At 43.6% G+C, this 26822-nt stretch overlaps 1 protein-coding gene across 1 annotated transcript; it reads right to left on the reverse strand.

Annotated features, from left to right (window-relative positions):
* Positions 1–407: 407 nt before the first annotated feature.
* Positions 408–3915, reverse strand: LOC134290674 (uncharacterized). Its single transcript, XM_062857852.1, has 3 exons — positions 3672–3915; positions 486–3438; positions 408–432 (listed from the first exon to the last, which is right to left on the reverse strand). The coding sequence occupies exons 1-3, from the start codon at positions 3913–3915 to the stop codon at positions 408–410; spliced, it is 3222 nt and encodes a 1073-aa protein (XP_062713836.1).
* Positions 3916–26822: the final 22907 nt, after the last annotated feature.

Consider the following 26822-nt stretch of genomic DNA (forward strand, 5'->3'; position numbering starts at 1 on the left):
CCGTAGTACGTTCTTCTGCAGTAGGAAAGCGTGGAAAGTTCCAGCTCTCCTTCGGTCCCTTCAATATTGCGATGAAACGTAGTAGGTATGCTGTTCGGCAAATCATGTCTACTAAAGAGGAAAATTTTCCAACGTAACTTCTTCCAAATGTATCTGCTTCCGTCGTAACACAGTGTGCGGCAGTCCTTCGGGTTTCTCCAGAAACTTCTTCTGGGACATCTACATCGGTTTGATTTGGCCAATATTCCTGCTCCAGCTTCAGCCATGATGGGCCTTCCCACCAGAGTTGATTATTTAGGATTTCTCGTGGGAGTAAACCTCTCGATATGAGGTCCGCCGGATTCTCTACGCCTGGAACATGATTCCATATGCAGTTCTCTGTAGTTCTTTGAATTTTTGCCACACGGTTAGCTACGAAGGTATTCCATGTAGCTGGGATCGATTTTAACCATTGAAGAACGCAGGTAGAGTCAACCCAGAAGTACACTGCTGCTTCTGTTTTCATAGCGTTGAATATCTTCTCTTTCAGTTGTACTGCCAACAATGCTCCGCAAAGCTCCAGTCTCGGGATTGTCTGCGCCTTCAACGGAGATACCTTGGATTTCGATGTTAGTAGAGCGACCTGGCACCTTCCCGAAACGTCCGTACTTCGAACGTAGGCGCATGCCCCAAAGGCAGCCTTGGAAGCATCGGAGAAGAAATGTACTTGAATTTCCGTGGCTCCTGGAAGTACAACACACCGGCGAATGCTTATTTCGTTCAGCAGTGGTATTTGTTGGTGTAGCTCTAGCCATTCTTCACATTCCTTTGGCCCTACCGGTTGATCCCAATCTAACTTTCTTCCATTCTCATCTGTCCAACACCACAAACGCTGCATGAAGATTTTTGCCGTAACAATAACTGCGCCAATCAATCCCAGAGGGTCAAACAGGGTCGCTATCATAGACAAAAGTTTCCGTTTTGTGTAGATTTCAGCAGGACAGTACTCCGTAACCTTGAATTGAAATTTGAGAATGTCGGTCGAGGGAAACCAGTACAATCCCAACGTCTTCACTGCTGGATCTGGATCAAGCTGCACTCCGTCCTCTTTCGCCAATGCTAGATTTTCGTTAGCAATACCATCTAATACCGCTGGTGCGTTGGATGCCCATTTCCTTAGGTGGAATCCGCCGCTTTCCATCATTTCTTCGAGCTGAATACGTAGTTCTCTCGCCGTTTCGATCTCATCTTCGCCCGTCAACACGTCGTCCATGTAGACATCCTCCATAGTTGCCCTTGCCGCCATAGGAAATCGTTCATGTTCATCTAACGCAAGCTGCTGTAGAGTCCTGGTCGCTAGGTATGGTGCTGGTTTCGTGCCGTACGTGACTGTGCAAAGTTCGTAGGTTTCAGCTCGATCGTTGAAATCCTTCCGCCATATGATGTTTTGTAGAGGTAAGTCCTTCTGATCTATCCTTATTTGACGGAACATTTTTTCAACATCTGCCACCATGAGTATCTGCTTCGTTCGTGACCGCAGAATTATGGCGCGCAGATCATCCTGGATAACTGGTCCGACCAGTAGTACATCATTAAGCGATACACCTGTACTCGTCTTACATGACGCATCGAATACGACCCTAACCTTAGTGGTCGTGCTGCTCTCCTTGACGACGGGATGGTGGGGTAAATAGCACCTGCTTGTCTCCTGGTCTGAAGCTACATCCACCCTGCGCATGTGTCCCAGGCTCAAATACTCCACCATAAATTGCTCATACTGTTCTCGTAGCCGTGGTTCCCGAAGTAATCGACGTTCTATCCCTTGAAGACGTCGAAAGGCGATATCCCTTGATTCACCTAGCTGTGCGAGAACGTTGTCGTCCTTCGGAAGAGACACTGTATACCGACCATCCAGACCGCGTTGAACAGTAGCGCTATAGTACTTCTCGCACTTTGCTTCCGTCGGAGAGTTGTTGCTTGGAAATTCGACTTCTTCGCAGGCCCAGAAGCGAGATAATAGTTCCTCCAGACTTTCTGTAACCGCCATGTTACAGGAAATTTTCGGATTGAAACGATCAGTATTCACCAAATCAGATACCACCCAACCGAATACTGATTCCGTTAACATCGGAAGTCCGTTTCCCAGATCGATTTCGTTCCCGGTCTTGAAGAATGCAAAGAAATATTGGATTCCGAGAACTATGTCCACCGTCTTTGAGTTGAAAAATGCTGGGTCCGCCAAATTCAGACCTTCAGGAATCTCCCAGCATGCCCTTTGGATACTTGTAGTTGGTAGGTCCGCCGTAACCCTTGGCAGAATAAGGAATTCCATGTCACGAGAGAATTCGGACACTCGTGACTTTATCGTTGTCATAACCTTGTGTTTGACTCGTGTATTGGCTTGTCCTATCCCAAGGACGGATACATCCGAACGCCTTCGTTGGATATTCAACCGTTGGCACAAGCTCTCCGTCATGAAGTTGCATTCGGATCCGGAATCCAACAATGCCCGTGCAGGAAAACTGATACCCTTATCGTTTTGCACGAGAACTATTGCAGTAGCGAGCAGCACAGATGAAGAACGTTGGAGTGCCGTGTTGGAGGAAACTTCTTCTGTGGCCATGGACGTCGTTGGATTCGTCCTACGGTCCACTGTTGCCGCATTGATCGATTCAGCTTGCGAGTTATGCGATGAGCTACCTTTAGCTCCATCGCTCTTATCCGACCGGAAACAAACCATTGTGTGGTGCTTCGCCTTGCAATTCCGGCAAACGAAGCGAGAAGAGCACTCGGAAGCTTGATGTCCACGTCGAAAACAGTTCCTGCACAACGAATGATTGCGAAGAATCTTATCTCGAGCGGAAACCGTTAGACGTTGAAACGCTGGACATTGGTAGAGGGGATGGGATTCTGAGCAAGCCACGCATCGACCTCCCGATGCTTGAACCGCACTGTGACTTACTCTTGGAGCGGAAAACTTCTTACTCTTGGAAAGTGTAGTCGAATCTCCCTTGAGATTGGCTGGCTTGGAGGGTAGCGAACCTAGCGCCCTAATCCGTTTTTGGAGGAAGTCGATGAGGTCCTTGATGGAGTCTTGAGGCTGCGTAGCGGAATATTCTTCCCAGCCACGGCGCGTAACGGGGTCGAGGCGGGAACCTATGATGTCTACCAACAGTAGATCCTTGTAGTCTTGGGGCTGAACAAGTTGATCTAGATTTTGAATGATCCTCTCAAAACCCTCCAGTAAGGACTGAAGCTCTGAGGCTGACTCCTTAGTCAACATCGGTAGCTTCGACAGAGCTTGGACTTGACGACGTTTTAGCAGCTTACTGTCGTTGTATCGCTTCGTTAAAGTGTCCCATGCCACTTGATAGTTTGCCTTGGTTATCGCCAGTGGATCTATCAAAGCCTTTGCTTCACCGGTGAGACATCCCTTCAAATAATGAAATTTCTCGACATCTGGTAGGTCGGTTTTCCAATGGATTAATGATGTGTAGAGATCCCGGAAACTCAACCACTCATCAAAATCACCACTAAAAGTTTGTAATTTGATTTGTGGGAGCCGGACGTGATCCAGTGTAGACTGCGACTGCGACGCCTCCAGAGAGCAGGATTGATTCAACGGGCCTTCTCCAGCAAAGCCGATTTCACCGCGAAATAACGTTGTACAAACTTCACCCTAACTTTCGTACACTCATCGTCATCATCTGCATAATCTTCATGCGCTTCTACTTCAACTATAGCCTCACTAATAGTTTCCCACAGTTCTTCTAGCTTATCTAGCCTAATTGACACCTGAATTGCTGTAGTTCCCTCATTCATAGACTGAGAAAACTTGAGAATCTCGTCGAACATCGCCAATAACGAATTGAGTCGAGTTTGCAACGCTCGCAGGGTGTGCTCCTTCTTCGCTAACGCGGTTGTCTTCGGCGGCATCTCGTACGGCAAAGCGCGTTCCAGGGAAGGTTAGAGAAAGGTAGATGTAGTATTCCGTATTTCCTATTTGCTTCGACTAGACATACACTGTTGAGCTTACTGACCTTCACCAAAGACGAACTTTTCCTCTCTACAGGTATGTACAACGTCCAAGTATCGGTTGATTCGAATCAGCAAAGGGAAATCTCATTCAACAGGTCGCTAGTGCCATGGGTTGCGCAAGGGTTGCATGCAGAAAAACGTTTATGTAGTATACAATAGGGTCCCGATGCCTCGGCAGGGCATATACTGTCTTAAACTGACCTGAGAGACCAATTTATGGTACTGGTATTCCAAAGACAGAGTGCCGGTTATTCACGGTTAACACTACTGTTTCTCCTTAATGCGTAGTACGTGCCGAGAATGCTTCGGTTAGCCCCTCGAAAACACGTTCCACAAAATCAATTATCGGTATCGATCATTCCTCGCATACAGCACCACATATCAGTGTTCAAAGAAAGTCAAAGTGCCATATATAGTACCGGTAGATTCCCAGCATCGGCTGGCCATATACTAATTAGAGCGAAAGTGTGTTTTAAAAACTGACCTGTGCAACTAAATTCGGGAACTGATGACCAGTGATGTGTGTTGATTCAGAGGTTGAGTGGATTCCTGACCGGGCACTGATGAATGGCGATAGTGAAGCGTCGTACGATCGATTTACGGAGGTGATCGATTGGGCAAATGATGACGTCACGGGCTTGAAGATGGCGATCTTTCCTTCGTCAGTAGTAGTGGTATGCAGTATACGACACTGCTATTCGTGGTGAACGTATCCAGGATTGTTTTGGTTGGCTCGACGAATTGGTGGGATATAGAGATGGAAACAATTTCGTGTGAAGATTATCCGAAGATCCTAGAGACGGCTGGACATATATCTGTGTATATTTACCTGGATGAACCAGGGTTTGATACCCGTGGTTGAATGGTGCTTCGATGATCTTCAATGGCTGCTGGATGAATTGGATTCGGGTCCCTTGACCCGTCGGTAGTGTTGGTAGAAGATGTTGAATGGTGCAAGTGCTCGTACCAGGCCCGGATTAAGGATTGTGGGGGCCCGGGGCCCGAGTGGATGTGGAGGCCCCTCGGAGAGATGACCAAAAATGTTTTTCCTTATTTTCGAACAGTACTTGAGCAAAATGAAAAATAAAGCTAATGTTAGCAACCAAAAAAGGTTTTTGTGGAGGCCCCTAAAATGTGGCCCTCCCTTAGATCCGGCCCTGGCTCGTACAGATAAGATGGATGCAGTGTTAGCGAAGGCTGTTGATCCTAGCTTCGGCTGGACATTATACTAATATGTACCCACCTATGGGACTATTAATCGGTTCAGCATCCAGCGTGGAGTAATAAATCTTCGTTTTCGTATTCCAGAGTATGTGTTTGGTTGCGGCTGTGGAATTTTCTACGAAGGTACACGTCCCCAACGAGACCTTCGAGATGGCGGATGATCGGATGAATAGTGCTCAAGAAGACAAACGACTCTTTGTGATGGCGTAATTGGACGATCCAGACAGCGCCTCCAATGGCGGTTATCCTTGGAACTTGGGACTCGGATCAGGTTTACGGACGACTATCCTTCAGTCATCCGGTTCGAAGGACCAAATGTTGTACCTCGGAACTGGTTCTTGGATCCTGGGTGGACTTCGAGTGGGAATTGGAACCTTGCTTGATGGTTCGGGGCGGAATTGTTGGTCGTCTTCTTCCGGTCGGGTGAGTTAAAAACTTGTTTTTGGCATCATATAACACACATCACATACAGTTTATTGAACACACATTCTACACTTTACATGATTACTCAAAACACTTTATTTAACTACACACTAAACATTCAACATTTATTTACTTAATTCTAACAAAATATTGGTCCCATGACCGAAGTTCGATCTACTTGATCGTTATCTTAATACTAAACTCTAGTTGGCTCCTATCGTTTCTTGACCCCAACGAATGCAGTTTCTTCTCTCTTCTCACGCTGTTCGTACACAATGGCTGTAGTGTTAGTGGTCAAGATCATCCATACTACAGCAGAACCGATGTTTTCCACACGAACGAACGGGGGGATAGTTGATGGAAAATGGGTTTTGAGAGTTGCAACCTTACAAATCCCTTTCCCCACAGGAATCCCACAGAACCTCTTTCATGATAAGAGATAGCAGGTTCTATGAGGCGACAAATCTCTCAAATAATCACACCCAATCCTTCCAGGATAAACTCAGAAATGCCTCATGAATTCTTTAAGAATTTCCTCTAGAGTCTAGAGGATTCCCCAGAAAGTTCTTCAGGAACTCCTCTAGACAAGCCTCCACAGGTTTCCTCGGAAATTCATCCATAGATTTTTTTTAATCCATACGAAATTTTTTTGGGAAATTGTCTGTGGATTCCTCGGGAACCTTTAGCGATTTTTTCAGAACATCAAAAGTACAGAATCCCTTCAGGTATTCTTGCGGGGTTTCTTTAAAAAATCTTCTATGGAATCCTTCCAAATTTGCTCCATCTATTCCTTCCGAAGTTACTTCAGGAATAAGGTTTTGGAATCTACCAAATTTTATTTCAGAAACTCATCCGGTGATTCCTTCAAAAATCCTTCCAGAGATTCTTAAAGAAACATTTAAATGGCTTCCTTCAGTTCTTCCCTTAACAATTTCTCCAGGAATTTCTCCAAAAGTTCCACTTGAACCTCCATCAGGGATTAATTTCATTTTTTTAATTTTTTTTCTAATGATTCGTTTAGAAAATCCTTCAGAAATTTCAGAAACAATGATTCTCTCAGAGTTGACTACAGGGGTTGCTTCGAAAATGCGTTCGCAGTTTATTTCATAAATTTTCCAAATAATTCAGAAAATCTTCCAGAGATTCCTTCTGATATTCGTACAGAAATTACTTCAAGAAGTTCACCCGAGTTTTGATCAGGAATTGCTATAGAGATTGCATTGAAGGGTCCTGTAGATATGTGTCCAGGAATTTCTACACGGATTCATTCAGAAAATCCTACAGGTGTTTCCTCCAGAGATTCTTGATTATTACCTTCGGATATTCAGGCAAAAGTTCCTCCACGTATTTCTCCCGAATTCCCTCTAAGGATAGCGCTAAGAATTTCTGCATGGATCCTTATAGGAATTTATTCAGAAATAATTTATAGGAGTTTCAACAGGGATTCTTTCAGATATTCCTGTAAAGTGTTTTTCCCTAGGTAAACATCCTTAACTTATCTAGGTATCTAGGTATTTCTCCTATAGGATTTCTTTAATAATCGTCCACATATTGCTTAAACAATACTTTCAGAAAATCCCCTTTCAGAAAATACAAAAAAGATCTCTTGAAAATTCCTTTTAAATTTTTATAGGAAGTAAACCAAGGAGTTTCCCCATCTATTTTCCTGCAAAAACGTCAAAAAGCCCTCCTGAGATTATTTACTTCAAAACTTCTCTAGGGATTCTATAGTACTTCCTTAGATTTCTACAGGAACATCTCCAGAGACTTCTTCATTTTTATGGCTCCCTACAAGAATTCCAGTATCAGGTATCAGAAGGCCGGCTCCAGAGGCACGTTATCCTCCATTTTGGACATTTGTGCCATCGCCATACATATAGGCCTATTTCATCATTTACCTGAGGGAGAATAGGGCAAGGGATGGAATGGGATTATGAAAGGGAAAGGTGATGAAATAGGAAGGGGTACCCTAGAAAAGGGGCTGTCCAAAAACCACGTGGTCATGAGAGGAGGGGGGGGGAGGGCTACGGCCAATGACCATTTTGTATGGACAAATAAAAATTGTTGTATGGACTAATGACCACGCGGGGGGGGGGGGCGGGGTTGAAAAGTCCCAAAAAAATGACCACGTGGTTTATGGACAGCCCCAAAGGGAATGAGCGCATAAGCGCAACGAGAGCTCATAGCCCATACCACACCGGGTTTAATCAGTACCCTGAAAAGGACACTGTAAAACGCATAAGCGTAAAGAGAGCCTATAGCTCATTGGAGGTAGCTCGTGTTATTGCTCAAAGGGGATAATCCCGAGACGCTCGCTGGGGACGAAGCCCAACAGGCCTGGCCACCAGGGGTTCCCAAACTCTTGGTCACAGGGTCGGCTCTTCGCGCTGATCAAAAGTCCCAAAACACAATGCTCTTTCGTTTTTAGTTTTATTAGACTTACGGGTGTAGATGTTTGTGTGTAATGCGGGGCCGGCCGGCGGGGAGGATCGCTCTGCTCAACGGGTGCTAGATGCAGGCAGGATGGTCACTCGTCGTCGCAGGTGGGATGGCTTGATCCGGGTGCGGGCTTGCAGAACGTGCTCGCGGAACGGGCTTCCTATCTTGGTTTTGGGCGTAGCTTTCACGGAGGAAGTAGCTCAGGGTTTGGTGATACCTGGCCGTAGAAACGGCTCTCCACGTGCTCCACCGGGTATCGTCGTACCAGCAGGCAGGTATGGCGACGCTAAACGGTCCTTGCCGATACCTAATGGGTCCTAAAGGGATTTGGGGAAGTTTCAGGGAACACGAATGCCACTTGGTTTCTCAGAGGTTGGATTACCTGACTCTTTAGAGTTTCTAGGCGAAGATACAACACTTCTCCACTGTTTCGACCACTTGTATTCACTGTGGTCACTTCGCTGGTCACACAACTGGTAACTATAATAATTTTTAAAGAACGTCTTGATTGCTCTGAATCTCGAGTGGAAAAGACCGACCTGCTTCCATTTCCCTCATGACATACCCAATTCTTTACCTCCCCTTCCCATTTCCCAGACTCCATTCTCCTCTCCGTGGCCCCTCCTTTCAATCCTTCTAATCGTTGTTCCATTATCCAAATGATCCTCCCACTTCTTTGTATGTGTAGTGTGTGTTACGTGTGTTACATTTTAATGTCCTTTCCAAATTCACAGTTGAATTTAGGGAGTGGGCCTAACATTTTAGCTACAGTTACAATTACAAAGTTTCTTTCATACAATATTGTGTACAATAAACAAGTAAGCTTTGGGACAATAATTCATAACGAAGAGTATATACATATTTTCTCCTCTCTGCTTTACTATCTAAAATTCGCTCGGGTTGGATCCTAGGGTAAAGTACCCGAAACGGTTACACTTGTGACATCATGCGACTTTCAATATGACATTGAAAGGCACAGCATCAAAAGCATCCTCAATATTCAAGAAATCACCCAAGCAAAACCTCCGTTTGAGCGAGTACTTTCTTGAAAACATACACAACTTTGTGTAAAAGAGTCACTGTGGACATCCCAAATTGGGAGGCATGTGAGTTCACATGAATAGGCATGTCTGCCAGACGAACATCACAGATGTGATAATCGACAATGCGTCTCAAGCATTTCAGAAAGAACGAGGTAACCAGATAAATATGAAACTCATTCCATCTTTATACAACGCACGCACCCTTTCGGGATAAAACTGTGGAGTAATTTCACGCCATGAAAATACCCCATAAAAAATACAAAAGTTGAACACATGTTTGAAATACTCAAATCCCTCTGGAGAAAAATAGGACAAAACCCCATTTCCTCCTGGAGATTTGAATTAAGCAGAGCTTTTTAGGGCCCACTAAGAAGATTATATAGCTATAATTCTCAAGCGGAAGCTAGAGATTAGTAGCTATACAAAAGAATGGTTTATCCGAAGATATTTTGAACTTGAACAGATAGAAGTTCCATTCAGGAATACCTCTTGCAGTCCGCACAGACTGCAGAGGACAAGCTTCTTTCAAAGCTATAGTTAAGGTATACACTAAAACCCCAATTTACGCTCACTTTATTTGCGCCAAACTCAATTTGCGCCCCCCGATTTACGCACTAATTCCCAAATAACGCTCCCCCCATTTACGCACTAATTTCCAAATAGCGCTCCCCCAATTTACGCTCCTTAGGCGTAAATTGGGGTTTTAGGTATTCGGGAACAAGTAGCAAGTTAGGGTAGAAGGTAGGATAGAGGGTTGGCTAGAGGGTTAGGTAGAGGGTTCGAGGAGAGACTGGAACAGAGGTTAGGGTAGAGGGTAGAGGGTAGGGTAGAGGGTAGGGTAGATGATTAGGGTAGAGGGTAGGGTAGAGGGTTATGTTTGAGGGTAGGGTAGAAGTAGAAGGTAAGGCAGAGTGTAGGGTAAAAGATAGGGGAGACGGTAGGGTAGAGGATTAGGGTAGAAGGTAGGATAGATGGTAGGGTAGAGGGTTAGGTAGAAGGTAGGGTAGAGGGTAGGGTATAGGGTAAGGAAGAAGATAGAGTAGAAGGTAGGGTAGTGGGTTTTGTGAGAGGGTAGAGTAGAAGGTAGGGTAGAATGTAGAGTAGAGGGTTTGTTACAGGGTAGGGTGGAAGGTAGGATAAAAGGTAGGGTAGAGGGTAGGCTTGAGAGTGAGGGTAGAGGGTAGGGAAGAAGGTTGGATAGAAGGTAGGGTAGAGGATTATGTAACAGGGTAGGGTAGAGGGTAGGGTTGAGGGTTAGGGTAGAAGGTAGGGTAAAGGGTTATGTTACAGTGTAGGGTTGAAGGTAGAGTAAAGGTAGGGTTGAGGGTAGGGTTGAGGGTAAGGTTGAGGGTTAGGGTAGTGTGTTAAAGTAGAGGGTGGGGTAAAAGGCAGGGTAGATGGTTAGGGTAGAAGGTAGGGTAGATGGGAGGATAGAGGATAGAATAGAGAGTTAGAGAAGGATGACATAAGATGAGATGAGAGATGATATGAGAGATGAGATGAGAGATGAGATGAGAGATGAGGTGAGAGATGAGATGAGAGATGAGATGAGAGATGAGATGAGAGATGAGAGATGAGAGATGAGAGATGAGAAATGAGAGATGAGAGATGAGAGATGAGAGATGAGAGATGAGAGATGAGAGATGAGAGATGAGAGATGAGAGATGAGAGATGAGAGATGAGAGATGAGAGATGAGAGATGAGAGATGAGAGATGAGAGATGAGAGATGAGAGATGATAGATGAGAGATGAGAGATGAGAGATGAGAGATGAGAGATGAGAGATGAGAGATGAGAGATGAGAGATGAGAGATGAGAGATGAGAGATGAGAGGTGCGGGATGAAAGATGAGAGATGAAAGATGAGAGATGAGAGATGAGAGAGAAGAGATGAGAGATGAGAGATGAGAGATGAGAGATGAGATGAGAGATGAGATGAGAGATGAGATGAGAGATGAGATGAGAGATGAGATGAGAGATGAGATGAGAGATGAGATGAGAGATGAGATGAGAGATGAGATGAGAGATGAGATGAGAGATGAGATGAGAGATGAGATGAGAGATGAGATGAGAGATGAGATGAGAGATGAGATGAGATGAGAGATGAGATGAGAGATGAGATGAGAGATGAGATGAGAGATGAGATGAGAGATGAGATGAGAGATGATATGAGAGATGAGATGAGAGATGACATGAGAGATGAGATGAGAGATGAGATGAGAGATGAGATGAGAGATGAGATGAGAGATGAGATGAGAGATGAGATGAGAGATGAGATGAGAGATGAGATGAGAGATGAGATGAGAGATGAGATGAGAGATGAGATGAGAGATGAGAGATGAGAGATGAGAGATGAGAGATGAGAGATGAGAGATGAGAGGTGAGAGATGAGAGATGAGAGATGAGAGATGAGAGATGAGAGATGAGAGATGAGAGATGAGAGATGAGAGATGAGAGATGAGAGATGAGAGATGAGAGATGAGAGATGAGAGATGAGAGATGAGAGATGAGAGATGAGAGATGAGAGATGAGAGATGAGAGATGAGAGATGAGAGATGAGAGATGAGAGATGAGAGATGAGAGATGAGAGATGAGAGATGAGAGATGAGAGATGAGAGATGAGAGATGAGAGATGAGAGATGAGAGATGAGAGATGAGAGATGAGAGATGAGAGATGAGAGATGAGAGATGAGAGATGAGAGATGAGAGATGAGAGATGAGAGATGAGAGATGAGAGATGAGAGATGAGAGATGAGAGATGAGAGATGAGAGATGAGAGATGAGAGATGAGAGATGAGAGATGAGAGATGAGAGATGAGAGATGAGAGATGAGAGATGAGAGATGAGAGATGAGAGATGAGAGATGAGAGATGAGAGATGAGAGATGAGAGATGAGAGATGAGAGATGAGAGATGAGAGATGAGAGATGAGAGATGATAGATGAGAGATGAGAGATGAGAGATGAGAGATGAGAGATGAGAGATGAGAGATGAGAGATGAGAGATGAGAGATGAGAGATGAGAGATGAGAGATGAGAGATGAGAGATGAGAGATGAGAGATGAGAGATGAGAGATGAGAGATGAGAGATGCGGGATGAAAGATGAGAGATGAAGATGAGAGATGAGAGATGAGAGATGAGAGATGAGAGATGAGAGATGAGAGATGAGAGATGAGAGATGAGATGAGAGATGAGATGAGAGATGAGATGAGAGATGAGATGAGAGATGAGATGAGAGATGAGATGAGAGATGAGATGAGAGATGAGATGAGAGATGAGATGAGAGATGAGATGAGAGATGAGATGAGAGATGAGATGAGAGATGAGATGAGAGATGAGATGAGAGATGAGATGAGAGATGAGATGAGAGATGAGATGAGAGATGAGATGAGAGATGAGATGAGAGATGAGATGAGAGATGAGATGAGAGATGAGATGAGAGATGAGATGAGAGATGAGATGAGAGATGAGATGAGAGAAGAGATGAGTGATGAGATGAGAAATGAGATGAGAGATAAGATGAGAGATGAGATGAGATGAGAGACGAGAGATGAGATGAGGGATGAGATGAGAGATGAGGTGAGAGATGAGATGAGAGATGAAATTCAGTGGTTCTCAAGCTGGGGTCACAGGCCATGCTGTTTTCGCAAGAACCTAAAGGCCGAGGAGGAAGAGTGAATGTTTGTAAGATTCTGCATCTCAAGGAGTATGTATTACAATATTCTGGTGTTGTTAACATCTGGGGTTTTCGAACTGTAGTTACGGGCCATTCCTAAATAATCTTAAAGGCAATGAGGAAGTGAAATAGGCTTTTCAAATTATGTAGATCAAGCAGCATGATCAGTAGGACTCATGGAGGTAAATTTTTCCATACTGAAAAATAATTTCTGGGTTACTATGATGGTCCCTTCAAAATGCTTCCCAAAGGATTTTTGTTTCACTTCTCGATATTTCCTTGAGTCGATGATCCCTTAAATATCGACTCATGGAGGTTTGACTGTACTTCTGATGATCATATTGGCAATTAGAATGTCAAAAACTTCCACTGAATCCTTTTGATCTTGATTTGGCCAAACAGCATTCGGAAAAACGACTCTTTCGGCCAGATTGTATTCGGCCAAATGGCGTTCAGCCAAACGACATTCCGCCAAATGATCTGAAACTTAAACTTTGCTCTTCTTCCTAACACCTTTGGTTCTTGAGATACTCACGTGGCCCGTGACCATAGATTGGAAACCACTGATTTTTCAACATATCAATATCAGAGATACTGATCCTTGAGATGATCAATCCGTAAAACATTTGCTTTTCTTCCTAACACTTTCGGTTCTTGAGATATTCACGTGGGCCGTGACCATAGATTGGAAACAACTGGTTTTTCAACATATCAATATCAGAGATACTGATCCTTGAGATGATCAATCCGTAAAACATTTGCTTTTCTTCCTAACACCTTCGATTCCTGAGATATTCACGTGGCCCGTGACCATAGATTGGAAACCACTGATTTTTCAACACATCAATATCAGAGATACTGATCCTTGAGATGATCAATCCGTAAAACATTTGCTTTTCTTCCTAACACTTTCGGTTCTTGAGATATTCACGTGACCCGTGACCATAGATTGGAAACCACTGATTATTCAACATATCAATATCAGAGATACTGATCCTTGAGATGATCAATCCGTTAAACATTTGCTTTTCTTCCTAACACCTTCGTTATTTGAGATATTCACGTGGCCCGTGACCATAGATTGGAAACCACTGATTTTTCAACTTATCAATATCAGAGATACTGATCCTTGAGATGATCAATCCGTAAAACATTTGCTTTTCTTCCTAACACTTTCGGTTCTTGAGATATTCACGTGGGCCGTGACCATAGATTGGAAACCACTGATTATTCAACATATCAATATCAGAGATACTGATCCTTGAGATGATCAATCCGTAAAACATTTGCTCTTCTTTCTAGCACTTTCGGTTCTTGAGATATTCACGTGGCTCGTGACCATAGATTGGAAACCACTGATTCTTCAACATATCAATATCAGAGATACCGATCCTTGAGATGATCAATCCATAAAACATTTGCTTTTCTTCCTAACACCTTCGGTTCTAGAGATATTCACGTGGCCCGTGACCATAGATTAGAAACCACTGATTTTTCAACACATCAATATCAGAGATACTGATCCTTGAGATGATCAATCCGTAAAACATTTGCTTTTCTTCCTAACACCTTCGGTTCTTGAGATATTCACGTGGGCCGTGACCATACATTGGAAACCACTGATTTTTCAACATATCAATATCAGAGATACTGATCCTTGAGATGATCAATCCGTAAAACATTTGCTCTTCTTTCTAGCACTTTCGGTTCTTAAGATATTCACGTGGCCCGTGACCATAGATTGGAAACCACTGATTTTTCAACATATCAATATCAGAGATACTGATCCTTGAGATGATCAATCCGTAAAACATTTGCTCTTCTTCCTAGCACTTCCGGTTTTTGAAATATTCACGTGGCCCGTGACCATAGTTTGGAAACCACTGATTTTTGCAATACAACTACATTGTGATAAGTACATACTCCCTGAAGTGCAGAATGCGAAAAACCTTTTAACTTTATCCTCACACCCTTGGTTCTTGAGAAATTCGCATGGCCCATGATCGTAGGTTGGGAATCACTGAACTTAGCAAAACTGCTAAATTATTGATTGTAGTTAAATAACTTATAACCTTTTCACAGGTTAAGAACTTTGTGATGTCGATCTTCACAAACTAATGATAAAACTGAAAAAATTCACTCCCCCGATTTACGCACTAATTCCCAAATAGCGCTCCCCCCAAGTTACGCTCTCCCAATTTACGCTCCCCCCGTTTTGAGCGTAAATTGGGGTTTTAGTGTACCACAATGGAGGGCGTTGTAGGTACAAAACCACAATGAATCTCACTTGGAGTAGCAATGGAAGCGAGTTATCAGCAAAATGTGCTCGCAATCAATTAGTACAGGTTCCCTAGTTCGTTGAGCAGGGACGCCTGAATACGCAAATTTTGCGAAGGAACACTCAAAAGTGCAAAGAAGGTCAAATGGAGACTCCTTATTTGACACATGCCATTCAGTGAACTCATGACAAATTCTGCTCATGCAGAGATTGGTTAGGTGCAATTCTATGTTAAGTTATCCATGAACTGGACTACCTAAGTAATCCATCAAACTGAAGCATCTTAAATTAATGTTTGAGCTACTTCAGATGATATAATCATCGTAGCAATACTGCCAAATACCAGCGAAAATATGCTGAATACAAGAGCTTGCTTGAAGGCATCCATAAGGAAAGGTTGAAACATACTGTTAACCTTATTCTAAGATATAGCATGCTCGAAGTATGACACTTCATTTATAATGAAAGAAGCAAAACTGGGTCCACAAGGTAAACTATACAGAAGTTACCCTACGAAACTTTTAGAAGTAGAGCCACTTGGGCTACGCACGCTTTTTACGGTGGTAATTGATCTGAGGTTTCCTAGCCGTAGCCACTGCCCAAACTAGACAGGATTACACACTTCACAATCACAGCACAAAAAGGAAACATCAACAACAAACCAATCCGGTGTCAATTGAAAAACGCCAATGGCGAAAACGCATTAAGCGAACCCATATAGGTAGTAATGTAAGCTAATTTACAACATTGGAAGAATTCCGTCCTTATTTAGCCTCAAATTTGAGACTTAACAAGGGCAACTGATTATCTCGGAGAAACGCAAGGTCCGCTGCACTATTGCTCCGGTTAGCGCAGTAAGGGCGTAATACTGTGGAGGACGCCCTGATTCTCCACAGGCTCCGTTTGTGGTTAAGTTTTTATTAGACCCCCCTAAGTGATTTCACAGAAGAAGCAGGCGGTAATGCTGCAGCATGCAACCCGACAGAACGTGGAACGATACATAAAGAAGCGAAAACAGCTGACCCACTTCTCTCGGGTGGAAAAGCGCTACCAGGAAGCAGCGGAGTGTAAAACGTTCCGAAAATACCCAGAAGTACTACCAGAAGCTCAATGTATCCTGCAAAGGCATCGTACCGCGAGCAGAAATATGCAGAGATAAGGACGGAGGCTTCCTAAAAGACGGGTGTGAGGCGATCGAAAGGTGGAAGCAGCACGTCGATAAGCAGCTGAATTTCGTGGAGAACGTAGGCACGGGAGACCACGGGAGCGGAAAAGACGACTGCGTCCGTGCCGCAGATGATGGAAATGATCCAACAGTCTTGCTGAGGAAAGTTAAGGATACCATTCACCAGCTCAAAAGTAACATCTAGTAAGGTATCGCAGGTCATCAAGATGAGTCCAAAAATTGTATGGTTTAGTATGAGCTCATGGGAAGTTATCAGGTATCAGGTGTCAGAAGGCCGGCTCCAGAGGCACGTTATCCTCCATTTGGGACATTTGTGCCATCGCCATACATATGAGCCTATTTCATCATTTACCTGAGGGAGAATGGGACAAGGGATGGGAATTGGGAAAGGAAAAGGTGATGAAATAGGAAGGGGTGTCCTAGAAGAGGGAATGAACGCATAAGCGCAACGAGAGCTCATAGCTCATACCACAATTGAGTTAATCAGTGCTCTGAAAAGGACACTGTAAAACGCATAAGCGTAGAAAGAGCCTGTAGCTCATTGGAGGTAGCTTGCGACGTCATGCGACTTTCAATATGACATAGAAAGGCACGTCATCAAAAGCATCCTCAATATTCAAGAAATCATCCAAGCAAAAACTACGTTTGAGCGAGTGCTTTCTTGAAAACGTATACAACTTTATGTAAAAGAGCCACTGTGGACATCCCAATTTGGGAGACATGTGAGTTCACATGAACAGGCATGTTAGCCAGAAGAACATCACAGATGTGATAATCGACAATGTGTTTCGAGCATTTCAGAAAGAACAACGTAACCAGATAAATCTGGAACTTATTCCTTCTTTTTACAACGCACGCACCCTTTCGGGACAGAACTACAGAGTAATTTCATGCCATGAAAATACCCAATAGAAAACTACAAGAGTTCAAAACATGTTTGAAAAACTCAAATCTCTCTGGAGAAAAATAGGATAAAGCCCCATTTGCTCCAGGAGATTTGAAGTAAGCAGAGCTTTTTAGTGTTCACTAAATCGATTCTTTAGCTACAATCCCCGGGGTAGAAGCTAAAGATTCGTAGCTATAAATAAGACTGGTTTATCCGAAGATATTTAGAACTTGAACAGGTTCGAGTTCCATTCAGGAATACCTCTTGCGGTCCGCACAGACCGCAGAGGACAAGCTTCTTTCACAGCAGTAGCTATGGTATACCACAATGAAGGGCGTTGTAATAACACAACCAAAAAGAAAATCTCTTGGAGCAGCAATGGAAGTGAGTTATCCATAAAATATGATCGCAACCAAATATTACAGGTTCCCTAGCTTGTTGAGCAGGGACGCCTGAATACGCAAAGTTTGCGAAGGAACATTCCAAAGTGCAAAAAGGTCAAATGGAGAGTCCTCATCTGACACATGCCAATCAGTCAACTCATGACAAATTCTGCTCATGCAGAGTTGGGTTAGGTGCAATTCTATGTCAAGTTAATCATGAACTGTTCTACCTAAGTATTCCATCAAACTGAAGCATCTCAAATCAATGTTTGAGGTACCGTAAACCGGGGTCAAATTGATCTCGGGGTCGAAATTGATCAGATGTTTTTCAGTTAGTTTAAATATACTCTATATAGTTTCCTTCCAAGTATCGTGATGTAGGAATCCTATACTAAACGATACGTGTAAGGAAACTATTTAAAACATACTTTATCTAACGGAAAAACGATTGATCAAATTCAACCCGGAGATCAATTTGACCCCGGTTTACGGTACTTCAGATGCCAAATATCAGCGAAAAGATGCTGGAAACAAGAGCTTGCTTGAAGGCATCCAGAAGGAAAGGTTGAAACGTACTGTTAATCATAATTAACTTTAATTGGCTTTTTCGGTGATATGAATACTACTCAAAGTAAGAGGGAGTAAGGAAAGTAATGAAAGAATACGATGGATAGATACGCAAGCGAGCGATAAGAGAAATTGAACAGAAATTGAAATTAACAGAGGGCCATTGTTGAGCAACACAATCACAACGACGATCTTCTTGCCATGCGTTCTCGAGTTGAACGGCTAGGTAATAGTAGTTAGATGAATACTACTATCCCTAGACTGGCAAAAAGATCGTGGTTGTGATCTGTTAAATGTTGCTCGGCGGTTCTATCGATCGGTGGTACTTGTTCAGAGATTCATGACGAGCGAACGTTACTTATTGGATTTTTTTTTCGCGTTTTCATCTCGCATGCTCCTATTGTACCCTAATGATCTTTATTGCGAACCGAAGTTTTATTAGTTTTTGCCAATTGGATTCTATATTTACTAGGTTTAATCACCGCATGACTTTATCATAATTAACTTTAATTGGCTTTTTTTTTCGGTGATATGAGGAGCATGCGAGATGAAAACGCGAAAAAATCCAATAAGTACGTTCGCTCGTCATGAATCTCTGAACAAGTACCACCGATCGATAGAGCCGAAAATACCGCCGAGCAACATTATAAGATCACAACCACGATCATTTTGCCAGTCTAGGGATAGTAGTATTCATCTAACTACTATTACCTAGCCGTTCAACTCGAGAACGCATGGCAAGAAGATCGTCGTTGTGATTGTGTTGCTCAACAATGGCCCTCTGTTAATTTCAATCTCTGTTCAATTTCTCTTATCGCTCGCTTGCGTATCTATCCATCGTATTCTTTCATTACTTTCCTTACTCCCTCTTACTTTGAGTAGTATTCATATCACCGAAAAAAGCCAATTAAAGTTAATTATGATAAAGTCATGTGGTGATTAAACCTAGTAAATACATACTGTTAACGTTATTCTAAAATAGAGCATGCTCGAGGCACGACAGTTCATCTATAATGAAAAAAGCAAAGCTGGGTTCACAAGATAACCTAAACAGAAGTTACCCTACGAAAATGAACTTTTTGAAGTAGATCCACTTGTTCTACATACGCTTTTTACGCTGACAATTGATCTGAGGTTTCCTTGCCGTAGCCACTACCCAAACTAGACAGGATTACACACTTCACTATCACAGCACAAAAAGGAAACATCAACGACGAACCAAATCGTGGTCAATTGAAAAACGCCAATGGCGAAAACGCATTAAGCGAACCCATATAGGCAGTAATGTAAGCTAATTAACAACATTTGAATAACCCCGCCCTCATTTAGCTTCAAATTTGAGACTTAAGAAGGGCAACTGATTATCTCGAAGAAACGCAAGGCCCACTGCACCATTGCTCCGGTTATCGCAGTAAGGGCGTAATACTGTGGAGGACGCCTTAATTCTCCACAGGCTCCGTTTGTGGTTAGGTTTTTATTAGACTCCCCTAACCGTTCATTCTTTGGCACGGTAAGCATAAAGCCGCATAACACCATGAATTAGGGGTCACCTGTTTAGTGGACTCTTACCACTGGATCAGGCGGTCCGTAGTGTTATTCTTAGCCAATTGAGACAACCGCTACCGACACTACACAGCTATCTAGGCTGATCGGGAAAAGCAGTTAACATTGATGGTCCACTTCCAAACGAACCCGAACAGCCGGCATCCTAAAAGACGAGTGTGAGGCGATCGTAAGGTGGAAGCAGCACGTCGATGAGCAGCTGAATTTCGTGGAGAACGTAAGCACAAGAGACCACGGGAGCGGAAAAGACGAGTGCGTCCGTGCTGCAGATGATGGAAATGATCCAACAGTCTTGCTGAGGAAAGTTTAAGATACCATTCACCAGCTCAAAAGTAACATCTAGTAAGGTATCGCAGGTCATCAAGATGAGTCCAAAAAATTGTATGGTTTAGTATGAGCTCATGGGAAGTTAGCAAGCCGGCCTAATCGACGGCCGGTCGAAAACGGCAAATCCTCCAGAAATGCCGTGAATACCAAGTCCCGGAACCGAAAACGACCGGATCCGTCTGGGTAGTAATGTTACGATAGACGGGGATACTTTCGAGGTGGTGGAGGAATTCGTCTACCTTGGATCCTTACTGACGGCTGACAACAACGTGAGCCGTGAAATTCGAAGGCGCATCATCAGCGGAAGTCGGGCCTACTACGGGCTCCTGAAGAAACTGCGGTCGAAAAAGATTCACCCACGCACCAAATGCACCATGTACAAAACGCTAATAAGACCGGTAATCCTCTACGGGCACGAGACATGGACCATACTCGAGGAGAACCTGCAAGCACTCGGAGTTTTCGAGCGACGCGTGCTAAGGACGATCTTCGGCGGTGTGCAGGAGAACGGTGTGTGGTGGAGAAGAATGAACCACGAGCTCGCTGCACTTTACGGCGAACCCAGCATCCAGAAGGTGACCAAAGCCGGAAGGATACGATGGGCAGGGCATGTTGCAAGAATGCTGGACATCAACCCTGCAAAGCTGGTGTTTGCAACTGATCCGGTTGGCACAAGAAGGCGTGGAGCGCAGAGCTTATTATCGATGGTTGGTGTTGGTGCGTACCATTCTCTATCAGACGATCTAAGAGTTGTATGTATGTTTGGAAGTTGCCATCCCGTCGTTTCCAGAAGATATCTCCTTGCCCTTTGCACTACAGGATAGCCAACAGCTTCTTCGTTTTTCTCAGCCAGTCGAACAGCTAAGATACATAGGCGTTGAATCAATGCTAGATGAAAGTTCAGCCATCCAGTTTCACCCAAAATAGAAGTTGTAGGGCTAGTTTGAAAGACTCCAGACGCCTGAAGAGCTACACCGTTGTATATTGGTTCCAAGGTTTGCAGCATAGCATCGAGATTTAAACTGGTGAGTCCAATTCCGAAGTATATCCTGGATAGTATTAATGCTGATCCTATATTAAGCAGGCTAGATCGGCTACTTCTTTTCAGGCGGTATCCGAGTATCCGGAGGACGTTCATTCTCTTCTGGCAACTTTGTTTAACAAAGTTAAAATGTTTTAGAAAATTGAGTTTAGAGTTTAACAAAGTTAAAATGTTTTAGAAAATTGAGTTTAGAGTCCAACAAAATTCCGAGTATTTTCATGTGTCTGATTTGTGGGATTGGATTATTGTCAATTTTGATAGCTTTGCCACGTTTTCGATGCTTTAGATGACACGCATGCAGTAACTTTGATTTTGCGGGGGCGATAGTAAATTCAACACTAGAAGTCCATTTGACAGCTGTAGCGACCGCTTTTCTAAGTTTGCTACGTATCGTGATATGGTTTTTGCCTTTTACGATGAAAATTACGTCATCTGCATAAAGTAGAATTTCGGTTTCAGCAGGAATTGCACTGAAAATTGGTTGCATGGCTACTAGAAACAGTGTCACGGATAGGATTGATCCTTGGGGTACTCCGTTATCCGCTCTTCTTAAGCTTGACAAGGATCCATTAGCGGTTACTCGAAAGAATCGGTCGGATAAGAAACTAGATATGATGTTCATCAGTCTCCCTGAAATTCTCCACTTTGTCAAAGTGCGAAGGATTTCTGGTCTATATGTTGTATCATATGCTTTTGATATGTCAAGAGATATGATTTCGACGTGCTCGTCATGTTGGAGACTTATCATAGATTCCAGGTTGGCAAGGTGTGAGTCAACCCCTTTCCCAGTACGAAAGGCGTGTTGTCGTAGGTCCAGTTTTCCCGCGGATTCTAATTCTGTCATAAGACGGCGATTTATGATTCTTTCAAATAATTTTCCGAGGCAGCTCAAAAGTGTTATCGGCCTGTAGCTTTCTGGTTTACTGCGGCCCGCATCGGGTTTTGGAATTGGGATTACAGTACCTACTTTCCACTGCGCTGGAAAGATACCACTATCCCAAATCCGATTGTACAGCTCCAGGAGGGCAACCTTTCCAGAAAAGGGTAGTCTTTGGAGTAATTTGTAGCTCACGTTGTCGGATCCAGTAGAGCTTCCGCCTCGTCTATCAAGGGCCCACATCAGTTCCTCTATGGTCAAATCCGCATTAGGCGCTGTCCATAAACTACGTAGACTTTTTTTCGGCCATCTCAGACCCCCCCTCCCCCCTCGTAGACTTTTGTTCATACAAAATTTTCGAAATTTGTATGGAGCGTAGACTTTGGCCAGACCCCCCCGTCCCCCCTAAGAGTCTACGTAGTTTATGGACAGGCCCTTATACCGTTTATGCAAATTCGGGCGTTGAGTTTCGTGCCGTGCGCGCTTATCTGTTTTATGCTTCTTCTGGAATTTTTCTGGATAGTTTGCGTCGGAAGATTTGTTCTGGTACTCATCCGCAAGGGCGTTTGCAACTTCTTGTCCATTGTTAGTGTGTCCAGTTGGTAAGTTTAGTGATATTGTGTTGCGTTGACGTTTTCCTTAAAGTCGGTTGATGTTGCTCCAAACTTGAGTAAGTGGAGTGTCTGGGTTTATGCTTTCCACGAAGGCATCCCAGCTGCGTTGCTTGGCGTCGCCAATCGTCTTTCGTAGTAATCATCCCGTCGCAAGTAACAGAGACACCGAGGACAACTTCCACCCAATAAATCTCAACCGTACTGTATCCGCTCATGAGTATCCACCACTTCCGTTTCCTTCGTCAATACCGCTACAACAACATGCGTTAGCATCATCGGTAGGTGAGTACGTCCCACTCACAATTTATTATCAAAATGTGGGTGGGATGCGTACGAAGACCAATAGCTTTCATCTCTCCACTGCATCCTGCGATTACGACGTCATTGTAATAACCGAAACCTGGCTTCAGAGTGACGTGGCGAACTCTGAACTGGCTACAAATTATACTATTACCGTAGCAGTGCCACCTCAGATCTGCAGCGTGGTGGTGGAACTCTCATTGCAGTCAAAAGCTCACTGTTTAGTGCTCCTGTCCACCTAGCAGGTAGTGAATCACTAGAACAGGTTGTAGTGAAAATCTCGCTAACGCATAAATCTGTATATGTATGTGGCATCTACTTGAGGCCCAATAGCGACACGGGAATAGTAGTTTACGCAACAAGGTGCAGAATGAAGATTTTTACAGCACGAGTTGTACACTTATCCAACGAGGCTTGCCGAGTTGGATAAGTACGACGAGTGCTGTAAAAATCGAGTTCTGCACCGAGATGCGTACAACGTTTTCTGCAATTTCATAAATTACCACTTGAGGATAGTTTTTAACAAAACTTTTACATCAAACTGCACACTGATGTTCATAGCCATGTTTAAGAAAGTCTAATCATAGCAGGATATACTGTGCAGTTGTCTCAATTTTTCAAACCTGCGTCCAGAAAGCATCAAGAAGTGGATCAAAAGTGAAAACAGTGCTGTAATGGTTCATTACGCAACGCAAATCAGTGGTGTAATGAACCATTACAGCACTGATAATTTAGTGTGGGAAAGTAGGCCTTTTCCTGTCAGATTTGCGTGAGCTAAAACAGCCTATTACGATGAGAAATTGCAAAAAATATGTTGCGCACTCCGATTGTGTACACCAGATTGTGCAAAATGCTGCTAGCAACGACTCGATCGTTATTCTCGGTGACTACAACCTTTCTCGCCTCTCATGGTCGTATGACGATGACGTTGAAGGTTATCTGCCGTCGAATGCTTCTTCAGAACAAGAGTTGATCCTCACCGAAAACATGATTTCGAGCGGACTACAACAAATATCGTCGGTTTCCTGCAATAGGGGCACAACTCAAAAAATGTGAATTTTCAGAATAAGCGTTTGAAAATTGGCAATCATGAAGCACCTCCTGCAAATTCACTTATTTCTCTCATCATTTGACAAAAGTAAACAAATTTTGATTGTTGTATCATTGAAAGGGGCTGAAGGACTATCTGTTTCATGAATTTTTGACAACTACTTTTCAACGACTATTGAAAAAGTTGACTGATTTTGAGTTGTGCCCTTACTGCGGAAAATTGGTGAAAATGCCCAAATCTCGCGTTTCACAACGAATTTTGGAACGGGTCTTTGTGAGATGAAATTTTACATAGTTTTTCATCATTTGCCATCAAAATCTCAAAAATGACAATTTTTGAGTTGTGCCCCTATTGCAGGAAACCGACGATATGTGATGTATCAAATTTTAACCGTCGTCTACTTGACTTGGCTTTCGTGAGTAACAGTAGTGAAGCTGAGCTTATTGAAGCACCATCGACAATTTTAAACCCTGACCGCCACCACACACCGTTCGTTGTACGTTTAGATATACGCCCCGTAGCATCATCACACAAACGTAGAACAAGATTTCGACTTTGGCCGTTGTGACTACGATGCAGTTATAAACGAGCTCAATTCTCTCGATTAGCACCAGACTCTTGCTGCACCTGACATCAACTCAACGCTAGCGAATTTCTACAATACAGTTTTTGACTCGGTGAGTAGGCATACTCCTCTGCGTAGAACGTTCGTCAGACGATCGTATAAGCTACCTTGGTGGAATGCAGAGTTGCAACATCGACGCAACACCCTTCGTAAAGTTCGGCGTAGATTTTTCCGAGTTCGATTTGCTCAAAACCGTACTCTTCTTCAAAATGTCGAGGCAGAGTATGCTGAAAGCGTAACCTCCACTTTTCGTGAATACGTTTTCCGAATGCAGGACGAAGTTGGAACAAACCCTTCCTCTTTCTGGCGCTTTATCAAAAGCAGGAAAAACTCAAATTCGATTCCATCAGAAATGCAACTTGGAAACGAAACATCACAAGATGATGCTGCTGCTGCTGAAATGTTTGCCAATTTTTTCAAATCTGTATACAGCGCCAATACTCCTCCTGTTTCGTCGGAGGTCGTGAACTCCCTGCCATCGTACAATATCAATTTTCCACGCCCTACTTTTTCAATAGAAGAAGTTTCCGGTGCTCTCAGCTCACTCGATCCATCAAAGGGTCCAGGACCTGATAAGCTGCCTCCTGCATTCATTAAAAAATGTGCCAGTGCGCTAGGGCCACCCGTATGCCTACTTTTCAATATGTCGCTTGGGCAAGGCGTATTTCCAGACGTATGGAAACTATCAGCAGTCACTCCCGTACATAAGACTGGTAGCACCCACAATGTGGAGAATTACCGCCCTATATCAATATTGTGCTGTCTCGCAAAAGTACTGGAGCTTTTGATTCATGATAGGATGTATTCTGCTGCTAAGCCTATAATATCGGAGTACCAGCATGGGTTTGTTAAAAACAGATCCACCGTAACAAATCTGATGTGCTACACTAGCACACTTCATGCCTGCCTGGAAAAGCGATGCCAAGTGGACAGTATCTATTTTGACTTCTCGAAAGCCTTCGATAAAGTCCCGCACGGCCTTACCCTGACCAAGTTGGAGCGCTTAGGATTTCCGGATTGGATCATCAGCTGGTTACGTTCCTATCTGGTTGGTAGATCTGCCTTTGTAAAGTTGAAAAACGTAAAATCCGACATCTACACAACGCCAACCGGCGTGCCGCAGGGTAGCCACCTTGGTCCGTTAATTTTTATCCTTTTTGCTAACGACCTATGCCACCGAATCCGTTCTCACTGCCTTATGTATGCCGACGACCTTAAAATATACAGAATAATCTCATCCTTAATCGACTGTGCTGCGCTACAACAGGATCTCGACGCCGTAGCAGATTGGTGTTCCTCAAATGGCATGGAATTGAATATCAAAAAGTGCAAAACGATCAGTTTTTGTAGAACGACGCCACTTACGAGTTTCGACTACAGCATAAATGGCAACAGTGTAGATCGTGTGTCCTCTATCAAAGACCTGGGTGTTACGATAGACTGTAACAGTGAGCATATCTCGACGACAACTGCTAAAGCCTTTGCGGTTCTAGGATTCATTCGCCGCAACGCTGCGGACTTTGACGACGTCTACGTCTTGAAAACGCTGTACAGTTGTCTTGTGCGTAGCATATTAGAATACGCCGTTCCAGTCTGGGCTCCGTACCAAGAACTTCATATGGCGCGGATCGAAAGAGTTCAGCGTAGTTTTGTTCGTTTTGCGTTGAGAAGACTGCCATGGAATGATCCGCACAGATTGCCACCATACGACCACCGCCGCCAGCTAATTAGATTAGAATCTCTACGCCAGCGTCGTGAGTACCATCAAAGAATGTTTGCTTTGGACATAGTGAGTGGGCATCTAGACTGTGCACCGCTCCTGCAATGCGTAAATTTTTATGTTCCTGCTCGCCGTCTCCGCCAGCGTCAACTGTTCCACGCTACTAGGCACACGACAGTATTTGGCCATAATCATCCCCTGGAAAGATGCCTCGCCCTCGTCAACGATTTGCCTTGGTTTGATTTTAATATTAGTAGAACACAATTCAAAACGTGTATTAGAAATATAAGTTAATTTTGTTTTTCTGTTTTATCAGTCTGTACGGCAGTTTTGCCGAAGACGTAGAAATAAATAAATAGACAATGTGACCGAGCTTCTTGGAATTGTTTAAGGGCAAGTAGGAGAAATATTGTTGATTCAGTTTTATCTTGAATTTGATGTAATACTAAATAAATGAATGAATGAACCAAGTCCCAACGCATCATCTGTTCATCGACTTCGATACACCACTTCGAATTGACAGAATCGACCAACAGAAAATCATGGAAGAAAACGGCTTTCCTGGGAAACTGACTTGACTGATC

Source organism: Aedes albopictus, chromosome 3 (assembly GCF_035046485.1).
Source record: "Aedes albopictus strain Foshan chromosome 3, AalbF5, whole genome shotgun sequence".
Classification (NCBI taxonomy): Eukaryota; Metazoa; Arthropoda; class Insecta; order Diptera; family Culicidae; genus Aedes; species Aedes albopictus.

What these genes read in the sequence shown, in the direction of transcription:
- LOC134290674 (XM_062857852.1), bottom strand. Translation starts at nt 3,915, where the DNA reads ATGCCGCCGAAGACAACCGCGTTAGCGAAGAAGGAGCACACCCTGCGA. An exon ending in TGCAGATGATGACGATGAGT is followed by an intron (nt 3,439 to 3,671) that starts GTACGAAAGTTA and finishes CCGACCTACCAG; the next exon opens with ATGTCGAGAAATTTCATTAT. An exon ending in ATGAAAACAGAAGCAGCAGT is followed by an intron (nt 433 to 485) that starts GTACTTCTGGGT and finishes AATCGATCCCAG; the next exon opens with CTACATGGAATACCTTCGTA.